Source organism: Stegostoma tigrinum, chromosome 6, assembly GCF_030684315.1.
Source record: "Stegostoma tigrinum isolate sSteTig4 chromosome 6, sSteTig4.hap1, whole genome shotgun sequence".
In the NCBI taxonomy this organism is placed as follows: Eukaryota; Metazoa; Chordata; class Chondrichthyes; order Orectolobiformes; family Stegostomatidae; genus Stegostoma; species Stegostoma tigrinum.
In genome coordinates this window covers 83758135-83774076 of record NC_081359.1, presented here as the reverse complement: position 1 = coordinate 83774076, position 15942 = coordinate 83758135, and the positions used below count along the sequence as shown (strand labels likewise).

The 15942-nt window shown below is 40.7% G+C and overlaps 1 protein-coding gene across 2 annotated transcripts in view; it reads right to left on the bottom strand.

Moving 5' to 3' along the window:
• nbeaa (neurobeachin a) overlaps positions 1–15942 on the bottom strand; it is an 828675-nt gene that overhangs the window by 619387 nt on the left and 193346 nt on the right. For both annotated transcript variants that reach the window (XM_059646713.1, XM_059646714.1), the window contains one exon: positions 13293–13374. In XM_059646713.1, the coding sequence (XP_059502696.1) occupies positions 13293–13374 (82 nt within the window). The remainder of the gene's footprint in view (positions 1–13292; positions 13375–15942) is intronic.

Below are 15942 nucleotides of genomic sequence, written 5' to 3'. Positions count from 1 at the left end.
CTTTTGTTATTTAATCCATTTGAGAATGAAGGACTTGGAGGTACACAAAGGATTGACCACTAGCACATACAACAGGGATTGTTCATCTGAAATATTCTTTAATGTGTTGCTGCCAAAAATTTCTGTTGGACCACAGTTTTTCTCAACATTCTATGACATAAGTATTCACTTCTTTATCATACTGAAAATCCTTTTCTAGAGTTATTGACAATAGACAATAGGTGCAGGAGTAGGCCATTCGGCCCTTTGAGCCAGCACCACCATTCATTATGGTCATGGCTGATCATCCACAATCAGTATCCTGTTCCTGCCTTATCCCCATAACGCTTGATTCCACTATCTTTAAGAGCTCTATCTATCTCTTGCTTGAAAGTATCCAGAGACTTGGCCTCCACTGCCTTCTGGGGCAGAGCATTCCATATATCCACCACTCTCTGGGTGAAGAAGTTTTTCCTCAACTCTGTTCTAAATGGCCTACCCCTTATTTTAAAACTGTGTCCTCTGGTTCTGGACTCACCCATCAGCGGAAACTTGCTTCCTGCCTCCAGAGTGTCCAATTCCTTAATAATCTTATACGCCTCAATCAGATCCCCTCTCATCCTTCTAAACTCAAGTGTATACAAGCCCAGTCGCTCCAATCTTTTAACATATGATAGCCCTGCCATTCCGGGAATTGGCCTCGTGAACCTACGCTGCACTCCCTCAATATCCAGAATGTCCTTCCTCAAATTTGGAGACCGAAACTGCACGCAATACTCCAGGTGCCGTCTCACCAGGGGCCTGTGCAGCTGCAGAAGGACCTCTTTGCTCCTATACTTAATTCCTCTTGTTATGAAGGCCAGCATGCTATTAGCTTTCTTCACTGCCTGCTGTACCTGCTTGCTTGCTTTCATTGACTGGCGTACAAGAACACCTAGATTTCATTGTGCTTCCCCTTTACCTAACTTGACTCCATTGAGATAGTAATCTGCCTTCCTGTTCTTGCCACCAAAGTGTATAACTGCACATTTATCCACATTAAACTGCATCTGCCATGCATCCGTCCACTCACCTAGCCTGCCCAAGTCACCCCGTATTCTCATAACATCCTCCTCACATTTCATACTGCAACCCAAATTTGTCATCAGCAAATTTGCTAATATTACTTTTAATGCATTCATCTATATCATTAATATATATCGTAAACAGCTGCGGTCCCAGCACCTTGTGGTACCCCACTGGTCACTGTCTGCTATTCCGAAAGGGACCCATTTATCACCTGCCTTTGCTTCCTGTCAGCCAGCCAATTTTCAATCCAACTCAGTATTTTGCCCCCAATACCATGTGCCCTAATTTTGTTCACCAATCTCCTATGTGGGACTTTATCAAAGGCTTTCTGAAAGTCCAGGTACACTACATCCATTGGTTCTCCCTTATCCATCTTCATAGATACATCCTCAAAAAATTCCAGAAGATTAGTCAAGCACGATTTCCCCTTTGTAAGTCCATGCTGACTCTGACCTGTTCTGTTACCGCTATCCAAATGCGTCATCATTTCATCTTTTATAATTGACTCCAGCATCTTTCCCACCACTGACGTCAGGCTAACCGGTCTATAATTTCATGATATCTCTCTCCCTCCTTTCTTGAAAAGTGGGACAACATTTGCCACCCTCCAATCCGCAGGAACTGATCCTGAATCTATAGAACATTAGAAAATGATTACCAATGCGTCCACAATTTCTAGAGCCACCTCCTTAAGTACCCTGGGATGCAGACCATCAGGTCCCGGAGACTTATTGGCCTTCAGACCTAACAGTCTATCCAACACCATTTCCTGCCTAATATAAATACCCTTCAGTTTGTCCACTACCCTAGGGAAAGCAATCATTACTTTTCCATAATTGCCCTTCGACCTAAGAGGTTTGCTAGGACATTACAGAAAACTGTTAAAATTCAATCCACTACAATACGTGACATGAATGCCAGGCCAGGTAAGAATAGCAAACTTCTGTCCCTAAAGGGCATTAATGAGCTGAATGAGTTTGCAAAATAATAGTTTTCCTGAGTATTATTACTAGTTTTATATTTGAGATTTATTAATTGATTTTCACTTACGTCAGTTGCCATCTTCGAATTTGAATCCAAGTTCCAGAGCATTAACTTGGGCCTCTGGATTACGAATTCAGCGATGTTAACACTATACTATCATCTCCACCATATTTGCAACAAGAACGATGCAAGACACAAAAAAACCAACTCCACAGGGGAGGTCACTGGTAAGAGAAGGTGGTTGTACTTTTAAAGGGTGGTAGGTATAAACCAGGGAATTACAGACCAGTAAGTCCCACATCAGTGGTAGGGAGCCTACTAGAGAAAATCCATAAGAGGAGAATTAATCTCTACTTGGAGAGGTAAGGTTTGATCAGGGCATTCAGCATGGTTTTGTCAGAGAGAGGTCATGCCTAATCAATTTGAATCATTTTTTGGTGAAGGTGCATAGATTAGGATAGTTCAGGTTTACGTAAGTTCAACAAAGCCTTTGGCAAGTCCATACAGGAAACTGATAAAGTAAAAGCAGAGACAAAAATAGAAATTGCTGCAATAGCTCAGCAGGTTTTGCAGCATCTGTGGAGAGAAGTCAGAGTTAACGTTTCGGATCCAGTGACTCTTCCTCGGAAGATAAAAGTGCATCAAATTTAGGGTAACTGAGCAAGATGGATCAAAAACTGGCTTAATGGTAGCAGGCTGCTTACGTGAGTGCAGGCTGATATCCAGTGGTGTACCCCAGTGATCAATGCTGGGTCCCTCATTGTCTGTGGTACATATACATGAAATAGATGAGAATTTGGGCGGGGGAGGGGCTAATAAGTTTACAGATAACACAATGATTGGTCAGGTGGTTAATGGTGAGTAAGGAGGACTCAGGTTACAGGAAGATACAAAAATGTTGGTCAGATGGACAGATCAGTGGCAGATGGAATTTAACCCTGATAAGTGAGAGATGATGCACTTTGGAAGAAGCTAAAAGATGACAGAGAGAGGACTCAATGAAAGGTTGAACATTTACGAAGCTCAGAGAAACAAAAAGTTCCTGGGTTGCTTGTCCACAGATCCCTGACAGTTAAGGCAGCATACGGGACACTTGCCTTTATCAGTCATGGCATAGAGGGTTATGTTAGAGCTATACAAAATTTTAATTAGGCCACAACTTGAGCACTGTATGCAGTTCCATTCACCACTTTACGTAAAAGATGTGACTGCACTAAAGGAAGCGCACAGGAGATTCAGCAGGATATCGCCTGGGTTGAAGCATTCAGCTATGAAGACAGGCTGGGTAGGCTTGGATTGTTTCTTTAGAACAGATAAGACTGAAGGGGAGCCTGGTTTGAGCATATAGGATTATGAAGGGCATGGAAAGGGAAGAAAGAAGCAGCTGTTCCCCTTAGTTTAAGGGTCACTAACAAGGGAGACATAATTTTAAGGTGAAAGTCAAAAGGCGTGGAGGGGATTTGACAAAAAGTGTTTTCACCCAAAGGATGGAGGAAATCTGGAATGCACTGCCTGGGAGGGTGGTAGAAGCAGGAAATCTCACAATCTTTATCAAGTACTTGGATGAGTACTTGAAATGTCATAACATACAAGGCTATGCACAAAGTCCTGGTAAGAGGGATTATGTAGACAGGTTAGTGCAGACCTGATTGGCTGAATGGCCTCTTCTTTACTCCACACTGCCCATTGAAGCATCCCACCCAGACCCATCCCCCTATAACCCACACACCCCTGAACACTACGGGCAATTTAGCATGGCCGATCCACCTAGCCTGCACATCTTTGGACTGTTGGAGGAAACTGGAGCACCCGGAGGAAACCCACGCAGACACAGGGAGAATGTGCAAACTCCGCACAGACAGTTACCTGTGGCTGGAACTGAACCAGGTCCCTGGTGCTGTGAGGCTGCAGTGCTAACCACTGAGCCACTGTTCCGCCCCAATGTAGCGAACTGAAAATAATTCACAGCTGCAACAGGCAGTATTTGCTATGACTGTCAGTTGTTGCAGATCTTCTTCTATAAAGTAACACAATTGCAAATGGAATTTGCTCTTCAGAGAAGCAAAGCCTCCACACCACTATTCCACAGATAAATGCAAGCTTCTGAGTTCTGAGGAAGGGTCACCAAACCCAAAACATTAACTCTGTTTTACCCTTCATAGATGCTGCCAGGCCTGCTGAACCTTTCCAGCAACTTCTGTTTTGTTTCCTGGTTAACAGCAATTGCAGTTCTTTTGTTTTTTACTTAAATGCAAGCTTGTTGTCTATTAACCTATAAAATGTGTTTGGACAGCAAGTACACCTATTTGCATGTTGCATCTTCCTCTCCTTTTGCCTGATAGCACAGACTTGCCATAAAGAATGCCATAATAAAACTAACTGCATTCCCAAAAGCCACATGAAGTTTTACATCAAGCACAAGTCATAGAGATCTACAGCACAGAAAAAGACGCTTTTACCATTACACCCATGTTGATCAAAAATAACCACCCACCTATTCCATTCCCATTTTCCAGCACTTAGCCCATAGCCTTGTACACCTTGGAATTGTAAACACACATCTAAACATTTCACAGGTGTTATGAGGGTTTCTACCACAACCACCCTAACAGACAGTGTGTTCCAGCTTACAACCAACCTCTTGGTGTAAAAGGATTTCCTGACATCTCCTCAAAATCTTCCGTCTTTGCTCTTCCATTTATGTCCCCAGTCATTGATTCTTCTTTCAAGGAGAAAAGTTCCTACCCTTCTACCATATCTACTCCCTTCATAAATTTTCTACATCTCAATCATGACCCTTCTCAATCTCTCTGCTCCAAGGAGAACAACCCCAGTCTGTCCAATTTCTCCTCAAACTTTCCAGTTCAGGCACATGTCCTCTGCAACCTGTCCAGTGCAATCACATTCCTCTATGCAATACTAGCAATAAATGTTTTATACAGTTTCAGCATAGACTCTTCAACTTCTATATCTCAACTAATACAGGTATGTAGACCATATTTTTCTTAATGACTTTATCCAACTGTCCTGAAACTTTAAGTGACCAGTGTACATGTGCACCAAGGTTCTTCTGATCCTCAGTACTTCGCAGAGTCCTGCCATCATCGTGCATTCCCTTGCCTTGTTTGCCCTATCCAAGTGCATCAGATCACATTTATCCAGGTTGAATTCCATTTACCACTGACTGCTATTGAACCAGCCACATTGGAGAATGTTTCTACCAAAGCAATCGCCAAAAATAGCACAAGTGAAGCCAAAAGCTTTTTTATCATGACATTTTCATTTATGAACAAGTAATAACCTGCATGGACACAGACATTAATTATTCTGTACCAAATCAAATGTATCAAATGCATCAACAACAAAAAACTTCTGTACAGTTTCACTCAGCTTTTTCTACAATACAAGAAGAATACCAGTACTAAGTGGCAGTACAAGTACATATTAAATTTTTTAAAAAATCACGGTTCTTGTCTTCGGATTGGCATCGTATTGATCAACACCATCTTCATTAGCATGCATGTCATTATCCATAGCATTCTACAAATGATCATCATACGCACTGGACAGCCCACACTTCCTTAATAGTTTGATGACTATCTGTCTGATTTTCCACACCCAAACCCCAGCATTTCACACAGGATTGCTAACATTGAAGACCAAATGATGCTTCCCTTGGCTGAATGTCTTCTTTCCTCTAATTATCCAAAAGGTTCACCTTTGATGCTATTATTGAAAGACTTACTTAGGAGAGATATCAAATGATTGAAGAAAACTAATTACACTGTCGGACATCACTATAACATCACCATTGTGTGGTCTGTTGTTCACCAATTTCAACAAGATGTGATCTGGGCTTTGTCAGATCAGAAGGCTTGTATCTTTATATAAGTCTCATGATTGGAAGTTCCAAATTTTCCTCAGCTATACTGTCATGCCTCCTTTATCCCTTCATGTACACGTGTAAAACTACGCTTTTCAGTATGTGCTGTTTTGGGAGGGTTTTTCTTTAAAATATCATCTATGTGGATATACTCCTTTCGTAGTAAGTTGTCTTCACCAACACTGCTTTCTCTCCAACTTTGCTCACTTTCTAACTGACTAATATGTTAAAGTTTGTGGGAGTCTTATCCATATTTGCAATCCAGGTCAACCTGTATCTACTCATTTGTCAATATCTGATACAAACCAGCAAAATGCAGTAAACCAGACATCAAGTTCTTCTGACAAACACTGAAATCTAGGTTTTCTGTTGCACAGAATTGTTTCTTTTCATACTCCTAGTATGCCATCTAAGTTTCTTGCTGGCTTGCTTGCGTCAGGATATTTTCTCAAGAAGCAATCCAAAACTGTTTGTTTCCACCCTTGAAATTTTTTTGACATATTTTTCAACTGCAGCCAAATGCTAGATTTTCCTCTGTATACAGGTATTTTTAGATATCTGCATCAGATGTGCTACACAATATTCTCCAAACTTGAACTTTCTTTTCCAATACCTTGAATTATTTAATATCTGGCTGCTACACAATTGTTTGTTGGCCGTGCAACCTCAGCCACTTCAAGTCTGCATTGGGCTGTGGATATACCATTGCTTCTTGATACCATGTTGTCATATTTGTGGAAGGAATTAGCAGGAACACAGTAAGCCATGAGGTAGTAGGCTTGACTCGCTGGTATACAGAGGTACAAGGAGCTGAACAGCTATTCAATGACTCCAGGTAGATTTGTATCTTTCCAGGGTAAGTGTGACATAAACCAGGACTGCATGGCTAAGAATGGAGATTAGATACTTTTCCTGAAGGTCAGGGTCAAATTTCACACAAAGTGTATGCAAAATGAATAATTTTCATGTCATAGTCAGGTGTCAACATTTAAACAAGATCATTACAGGAGAATGTTTTTGTATTCATTCACACGATGTGAAAAATCGCTGATTCAACTAGCATTTATTGCCAATCACTTGTTGCTCATGAGAAGGTAGTGGTGAGCTGCATTCTTGAACCATTGCAGTCCATTTAATGTAGGTAGACACATAGTCCCATTGGGGAAAATGTTCCAGGATATTGACCCAGTGACAGTGAAATAACAGCGATATACTCCCAAGCCAGGATGGTGAATGGCTTAGAGGGGAATTTGCGGATGTCCGCTTGTACTTGTGGATGGTGGTGGTCATGGGTCTGGAATGCACTAAGGGGCCTTGGTGAATTTATGCAGTGCATCATGTGGATTTTTGTACAAATTGCTGCTCCTAACCATTGGTGTTGAAGTGCTTGAATGTGGTGTCAATCATGTGGCCTGCTTTGTTGTGGATGATGTCAAGCTTCTGCAGTGGAGTTGCACTCAACCAAATGGTTAGATTCTGTCTTGTTAAAGGTAGTCATTGTCTGGTATTTGTATGGTGCAAATATTACTTGTCAACCTAAACCTGGATATTGATCAAGCCTTGTTGCATTTGGACATGGACTGCTTCAGTAGGAGTTGCAATGGTACTGATTATCACGCAATCATCCATGGATATTCCCACTTCTGATCTCACAATGAAGGGCCGTTTGTTGACAAAGTAGCTGAAGGCAATTAGGCCTAGGACAGCTACCCCAAGGAATTCCTGGAGCAAATGGGACTGACTTCCAACAGCCACCACCGTCTTTCTTTGCTGTAAATGCTCCAGCCTTATCTTTTAGATTGATGTACTGAGTTCAGCCATCATTGAGATGAGGATATTTATGCAGCGTTCTTCTCTAGTGAGTTGTTTGATTGTTCTTGACATTCGTGAGTGGATATGGCAGTTTAGATCTGATCTATTGGTTCAGGAATCACTTGCTGCTTAAGTTGTTCGGCATACAAGCAGCTCTGTATTGTAGCTTCACTGGATTTTTTTATTCATTTGTGAGACATGGGAGTTGATGGCTGGCCAGAATTCACTGCCTGTCCCTAGTTCATAGATCACAGAATCCCTATAGTGTGGAAGCAGGCCATTCAGTCCATCACGTCCACAGTGGCCCTCCATACAGCATCCAACCCATCTCCCAGGCTATTCTTGTAACCCTGCATTTCTCAAGGTTAAACTACTTAGCCTGCGCATCCCTAGATACTATGGCAATTTAGAATCATAGAATCCCTACAGCGTGGAAACAGGCCCTTCGACCCAACAGGTCCACACTGACCCTTGGAGCATCCCACCCAGAACCATCCCCTTATAACATACCAAAGATGAACATCTCTGGGCACTATGGGCAATTTAGCACGGCCAATCCACCCAACATACACACCTTTAGACTGAGGGAGGAAACTGGAGCACCTGGAGGAAACCCACGCAGACATGGTGAGAATGTGCAAACTCCACAGTCACCCAAGGCTGGAACTGAACCTGGGTCCCTGGTGATATGAGGTAGCCGTGGTAAGAACTGAGCAATCGTGCCGCCCCTAAAGATGAGACAGCCGCATGGTCTTATCGCAAATGCATGCTTCAAATGAAAATACACAATGTTAAATTCATGGTTGGAAACCTGCAGACTTAGTCAGTATGGGGGTTGAAACCGTGACCCTGGGTGTTATTAGCACACACTCCAACCATCTGAGCTAACCTTGAGAAGGTGTAAGTGAACTGCCGCTTTGAATCTCCACAGTCCACTTGCTGTAGGAAGGCATTCCAGGATATTGATCCAGTGACGTCGAATGAATGGTGATATATTTCCAAGTCAGGATGGAAGGGAACTTGCAAGTAGTGGTGTTCCCATGTATCTGCTGCCCTTGTCTTCCTAGATGGAAGTGGTCAGGGGTTTGCAAAATGCTGTCTGAGGATCTTTAGTTATTTTCAGCAGTGCATCTTGTAGAGAGTACGTATGCTGCTAATGAGCATGGGTAGTAGATAGAGTGGACAACTATGGTTGTGATGCCTGTAAAGCAGGTTGCTTCACCCTGGATGATGTCAAGTTTCTTGAGTCTTGTTCGAGCTACACCCATCCAGGCAAGTGAGGAGTATTCTATCACACTCATGACTTGTCCGTTATCGATGGTGCCAGGCTTTGAGGAGTCAAGAGGTGAGTTACTCGATGTAGAACTCCTAGCATCTGAAGTGCTGTCGGAGTCACTGTGTTTATGTGACAAGTCCAGTTGAATTCCTGATTAGTGCTAACCCCCAGGGACTTGATTGTGGGAGATTCAGTGATGGTAACACTACTGAACGTCACTGGTTGGTAATTATATTCTCTCTTAATGGAGATGGTCATTGCCTGGCATACATGTAGTGTGCATGTTACATGCCAATTGTCACCCCAAGCCTGGATATTGTCAGAGATTTTGCAGCATTTGAACATGGACTGCTTCAGTATCTGAAATGTCATGAATGTTGCTGAACATTGCACAATCATCAGCGAACATTCCCACTTCTGACATTACAATGGATACAAGGTCATTGATGAAGCAGCTGAAGATGGTTGGGCCTAGGATACTGCCCTGAGGAACTCCAGCAGAGATGTCCTGGAGCTGAGATGACTGACTTCCAACAACCAGAACCATTTTCCTACATGCCAGGTATGACTCCAAATGAGCTGAAAGTTTGCCTCCTGATACCCATCAATTCCAGTTTTGTTAGGGCTCTTTGATGCCACAATCCGTCAAATGCAGCCTAGATTTCAATGGCTGTCTCTCTTACCTCACCTCAGGAATTCAGGTGTTTTACCTTTTTTACTTAGTTTTAGATGTGCCTAGCACTGCTCCTGACATATCTTCCTGCAATCTTCATTGAACCAAGATCAATCCTCTTGCTTGATGGTAATGGTAAAGTGGGAAATATGCCAGGCTAATATGCTGCAGATTGTGTTTGGGTGCAATGATGCTGATATTGGTGGCCCACAACATCTCATGGATGCCCAGTCTTAGGTTTCTACATTCCTTCAAATTCTATCCCTTTTAGTAATAGTGGTAACAGTAACAGACAACACACTGGAAGGTGTCCTCAGTGTAATGATAAGACTTTATTTCCCCAGGTAATGGTCACTTCTACCAAACTGCCATTTACCTTAAGTAGAACATTTTGCTTATGAATTATAGTGATGGTTTACTATCATTTTAGAGCCATGGAGAAATAGCGCATGGAAACAGACTCTTTGGTTCAACTCATCCATGCCGACCAGATATCATAAATTAATCTAGTCCCATTTGCCAGCATTTGGCCCGTATCCTTCTATACCCATCCTATACACATACCCATGGATATCTGCATAAAGGATGCCTTTTAAATGCTGCAATTGTACCAACCTCCTCTGGCAGCTCATTCCATACATGCGCCACCATCTACATGAAAATGTTGTCACTTAGGTCCCTTTTAAATCTTTCCCTTCTCACCTTAAATCTATGTTCTCTCATATTGCACTCCCGCACCCCAGGGGGAAAAATCATATATTTACCCTATTCATGCCCCTACGATTTTATAAACCTCTGTGAGATCACACCTCAGCCTTCGACACTCCAGGAATAACAGCTCCAGTTTATTCAGCCTCTCCCTATAGCTCAACTTCTTCAACTCTGGCAACATCCTTGTAAATCCTTTGGTATAGCTTTAAATTGAGGGGTGATAGATATAGGACAGATGTCAGAGGTAGGTTCTTTACTCAGAGAGTAGTAAGGGTATGGAATGCTCTGGCTGCAACAGTAGTAGACTCACCAACTAAGGGCATTTAAATGGTCATTGGGTAAACATATGGACAATAATGGAATAGTGTGGATTAGATGGGCTTCAGATTGGTTTCACAGGTCTGCGCAACATCAAGGGCCGAAGTGCCTGTACTGCGCTGTAATGTTCTATATTCTATGTTCTATGAACCTTTTCATGTTTCACAACATCTGTCCTATAGCAGGGAGACCAGAATTGTGCTCAGTATTCATCTGAATGTTACACAAATCCATAGGCTGTTATCATATTAAGTAGCCTCATGTTTGGTGCCTTATTGAACAACTTTTGGAAATCCAAATATATTTCTTGGACTCCCCTTTGCCTCAATGAATGTAATAAATTCATCAATCACAATTTCCCTTTCCCGAAGTTTAGCTGGCTCTGCATGATTTTATTATAAATTTGTAAATACTACACTTCTACCTGTTAGAATTGATGCTAGCATTTTTAAAATTAGATTTTGATAAGCAATTGGGTGAAAGTAAAGTAGGGATAAAAAGGAATGTGGAGTAATTAATTCAGCCAGAATTTTACTGAATGGCAAAACAGGTTCAAGGAACTGAGTGTTATACTTCTGTATCTCACCTAAAAGCAGAAGTCTCTTAAATATTGGTGCAAAGGCCACATCCTTACATCTGACATGCGTGGTTTCTAAGCAAATCAGAGGATTGATGAGAATAATGTTATTGCTGTGGTGTACATGGATTGTTAAAAGACATTTGATGAAATACCAAATAACAGATCTGAACCATGGTATAAAAGGAACAGGAATATCATAGATAAAACAGTGGCTGAGATACAGCAGTTAAACGATTATTTTCTCAGACTGGAGAAAATAATAGTGGATTTCCCCAGGTGTAGGTATAGAACTACTTAGGTATTGGATTCGTGGGATATCAATATCCGATGATGCAAAACGTGCAAGGACTATGTGCAGAATAGTAATAGACAGTAAGCGTACACAGGCTGGTGAGTTAGGCAGATAGATGGCTGAACATACTCAATGCAGAAAAGTATCTATTGACGCACTTTGATAGGATAGACTAGGAGAGAATAAAATACAATTCAAAAGAGAGACTAGAACAGAGGTCCCCAGGGTTATGTATGCACAAATCTTTTATGGTGGCAATGTACGTTGGAGGAGCTGTTAACACAGCTTATGGGATAATTTAGGTCATATAGTGTACATGCAGCTAACACCTCCTTTGGCAGCTTTTCTCCACACAGGAACCACCCACGTGTAAAAACGCTGCCTGTCAGGTTCCTGTTAAATCTTTCTCCTGTCACATTAAAAATATGCCCTCTAGTTCTGAGCCCTCCTGCCACATGGAAAACACCTTTGCTCTTTGCCTTATATATGTCCCTCATGATTTTTATAAACCTGTATAAGGTCACCCACCCCAAGCTCCCACATTCCACTGAAAAAGGTCCCAGCCTATCCAGCCTCTCCCTAAAACTCAAACATTCCAGTCCCAGCAACATTCTTGTAAATCATTTCAGTTTAATAATATCCTTCCTATACAAGGGCAACCAGAACTCCAAATGTGGCCTCACCAACTTCCTATACAACTCCAACATGACACACCAACTTCTGTACTCAATGGTCTGAGCAACGAAGGCACATGTGCTAAACAACTTCTTGACCACCTTGTCTACCTGTGATGCAACGTCTAAAAAAACTAGGTACCCGTTCTACACTTTTGAACATGTCAACATGACACTTGCAGATCCTTTCTTCTGCCTGAAGTATTCATTACATAATTCACATTATTGAGTTATTTCTTGATTATTTTCATTCATTCATGGGATGTGAGCGTCGCTGATTGGAACAGTGTTTATTACTCCTCCCTAGTTGTCCTTGAGAAGGTGATGGTGAGCTGACTTACAGAGCTGCTGCTGCCCACATGCTGTAGGTCGACTTACAATGACCTTAGAGAGGATGTGTAAAACAAGTTGCAAAGCAAGTCCTTGGACTGAGGAGAACAGCTTAACTCAAGAGACAATTTTTGCTTTTACAACAGATTAGGGAATACATGAGAAAATGGTCAGCTTTGCTAGGCATTCCTTTTCAAAAAATTTTACGTAGGTTTAACCAACTTGTACCATGGTTTATTATAGTTTAATCAGAATGCACGATGACAACCAAAGAGCTAAGAGTTTGGAAGTGACAATAAATTACTATTCTGTTCAGTTATTATTCTATTTAGCTTATCAACATTTTCACATCATAGCAGCATTTAAAGTTAAAAGGGAAATACACTGAAGGGAGCATCATAGAAGCCTTAACTTTGAATTGTAATTGAGAAAAAAATTCTAACTCTTGGGTTTGTCCATAATGTTATGTTTTTGATAAATGCAAATAAATGTGAAAACATCATATTTTACAAAGAGTACAACATATACCATTTTTTCTTTTTTTACAACAATGAATTGGGCATGATCTGGAAACAGATCTTCAAAGGTACATTTTAATTTCATCAAGTTACTGTCATCCAGACCATTGTCAATATTGCTCTACATTTATGCTGTAAGTGCAATTGAAGGATTGCATGATCTGAAGCTAAAACTAGCCATTATCTCTACTTACTTGGGTTTTGAATTTTTATTGTTGAGTCAGGTTCTGGATGAGGCTTGTGAACAACTTGTGTACAAACTTGTTCAGTCAAAATCTATAAACAAAATGTAAAATATATGAATACATTCCTTCACAGTGCTGATGACAGCAGCCCACCGTACCTCATTGATGCCCAATGACCTTTTGAAGTTCATCCCATTTTAGCATTGTGATAATATCTTATACGGTGTCATGTGGCACTATCAATGTGAACAATGTGAAAACTACCACTACCCTGTGGTGGTAAATCTTACAATACTGACATGGACATGTACTTCTGCAGAAGGCAGAACACTGGAGATGAGGTCAAATGGGTTTTTGACTCTTGTTGGTTCTTTGAGCACCTGGCAGACCTAATCTAGCAGCAATGTCTTTTAGAACTCGACATGCAGTGATGCTGGAGATCGAAATCTCCCACACAGCAAATTCTGACCCTTTTCTCCACATAATGTTCAACATTGAGGAGTTCTGATTCATCAGTTGAGTTAGGATGGTACATGGTAATCAGCAGGAGATTTCATTGCCTATGTTTGGCCCAATGCCATGAGACTTCAAGGTGGCTGAAGTCAACGCTGAAGACTTCCAGCGCAACTTCTTCCCAGTTATACACCACGTGCCACCACCTCTGCTTGGCCTGTAGGGCCAGTGAGACAGGACATAACCAGGGATGGGAATAAGACCATAAGAAATAGAAACAGGAGCAGACTACTCAGCACATTGAGCCTGCCCCACCATTCAATGGAATCATGGTTGATCCAACACGCCACGCATCTACTTTCCTCCCATCTCCCAATAACATTCAATTCCCCTACCGATCAGGAACAATGATGGTGTCTGGGGCATTGTCTCTTAGTCAAGCATCCTTTCTACTCTTGTTGGTTCCCTCTTCACCTGCTGTAGACCCAGTTTGTCAGCTATAGTGAATAGACTGATGCTTGATCAATCTGAAGCAGGTCTCACAATTTTGGCACTAGCACGTTAGGGAGGACTTTGCAGGGTCAACAGGATGGTGTTTGCCATTGTCATTTCCGATGCCTAGGTCTATCCATTTTCTTTTCTAGTAGTTTTGTGACTAAATGGCTTGCGAGGATAATTCACACGGCAGCTAAGATTCATTTACACTGCTATGGGTCTGGAGTCATACGTAAATCAGACCCAGTAAGGATGCCAAATCTCCTCCCCTAAAGGACGTTAGTGAGCCAGATGAATTTTTCCAACAATCAACAGTGGTCATCATTAGGTTCACATCCAGATTTTATTGAATTCAAATTCCACCATCTGCCATAGTGGAATTTGAACCAGATCGCCAGAACATTACCCGGGTCTCTGGATTAATAGACTAGCAATAATATATTACACACCATGTATTTTGCATTCTACACTAACAATTTAATTTGCTCAAGTCTGAGGTAGTTTCAAAGTATTTTTCATCAAGTTGTGGCCAATACCCACGATACCTTATGAACACTCTTTAACTGTTTTTGATGAGATCAACTCAGTTAAAATAATCTTCATCAGTCTCACACCTAGACTTTCTTGATAGCCTTACTATTAATTGCTCATTTTATGTACAAGTTGAACAAGTCAACAAATGCAAAGGGAGCAGAAATGAATCTTTCAGATTCAGTCCTTCTCAAATTGAGGTGTTCCAAAGGCCAAGCAAACTAGTAATAAATTAAGCTTTGCATCTTTATCGTAAGATCGCTTTTTAAATTTAGTCAAATTGCTATATTATAATGGTGGTATTTTCAATATTTTTGACTAACAAAGATTAAACAACAATCAGTATCAAGCCAATGTAAAATCGATTTTTTTGGTAATAGAAAGCCAAAATAAGCACTGAGGAACAAATTAGTTGATCAATGGATGTTAGAAATCAAAATTAAATTGCAGCACAATTAGCTCAGGTAGAACACCACAAACAACAATGGGCACAGACTGCTGGACACCTTTCCTTTTCTGCTATGGAAAAGATAAAAAATTAAATGGACACTTTCAATGAATGAGTCCTTTGTACTGTTCTAGTAAACATATTGTTATGATCCCGGCTGATGCTTTTACTGGACAAAACACATCCAAACTGAAATCTCATTAGTTAGATCATATTTTGCTTTGTTTTATTTAATGACATAGTCTTTCACTGAAACACAAGTATGCAACACTGCAGATCTAGTATAAACAATAAAAGTTTATTACACAAAAATGATAAATAGAATCAACCAAATTAACTACATACAACAATTTGAAAGATTCCAAATAACATGCTAAAATTATAATATTCTATCTCTCCCAATGACATATTTTACAGTGCTTAATACCAAACAGAATACCCTTCTCTACTACCACAGCCACAAAATATTCCTGACATAAATATTACGATATTCTAAGTTACAGATATTAGAAATGAATATTTTTATGATTGTTATGCAATGAGTAGGAGATTAACTTTTAAATCTAACATTTGTGCCACATTTTAGAAATATTTTAATTTCATCAAATAAAGGTACACTAAATGTTAACTGAGTGATTTAACTAAAATATAAATTAGTCAATTTTGTTCTTAAAGGTTATGTACAGGGAAAAACTGCAACATTCTATACCATACATACAATGATGTTATGCA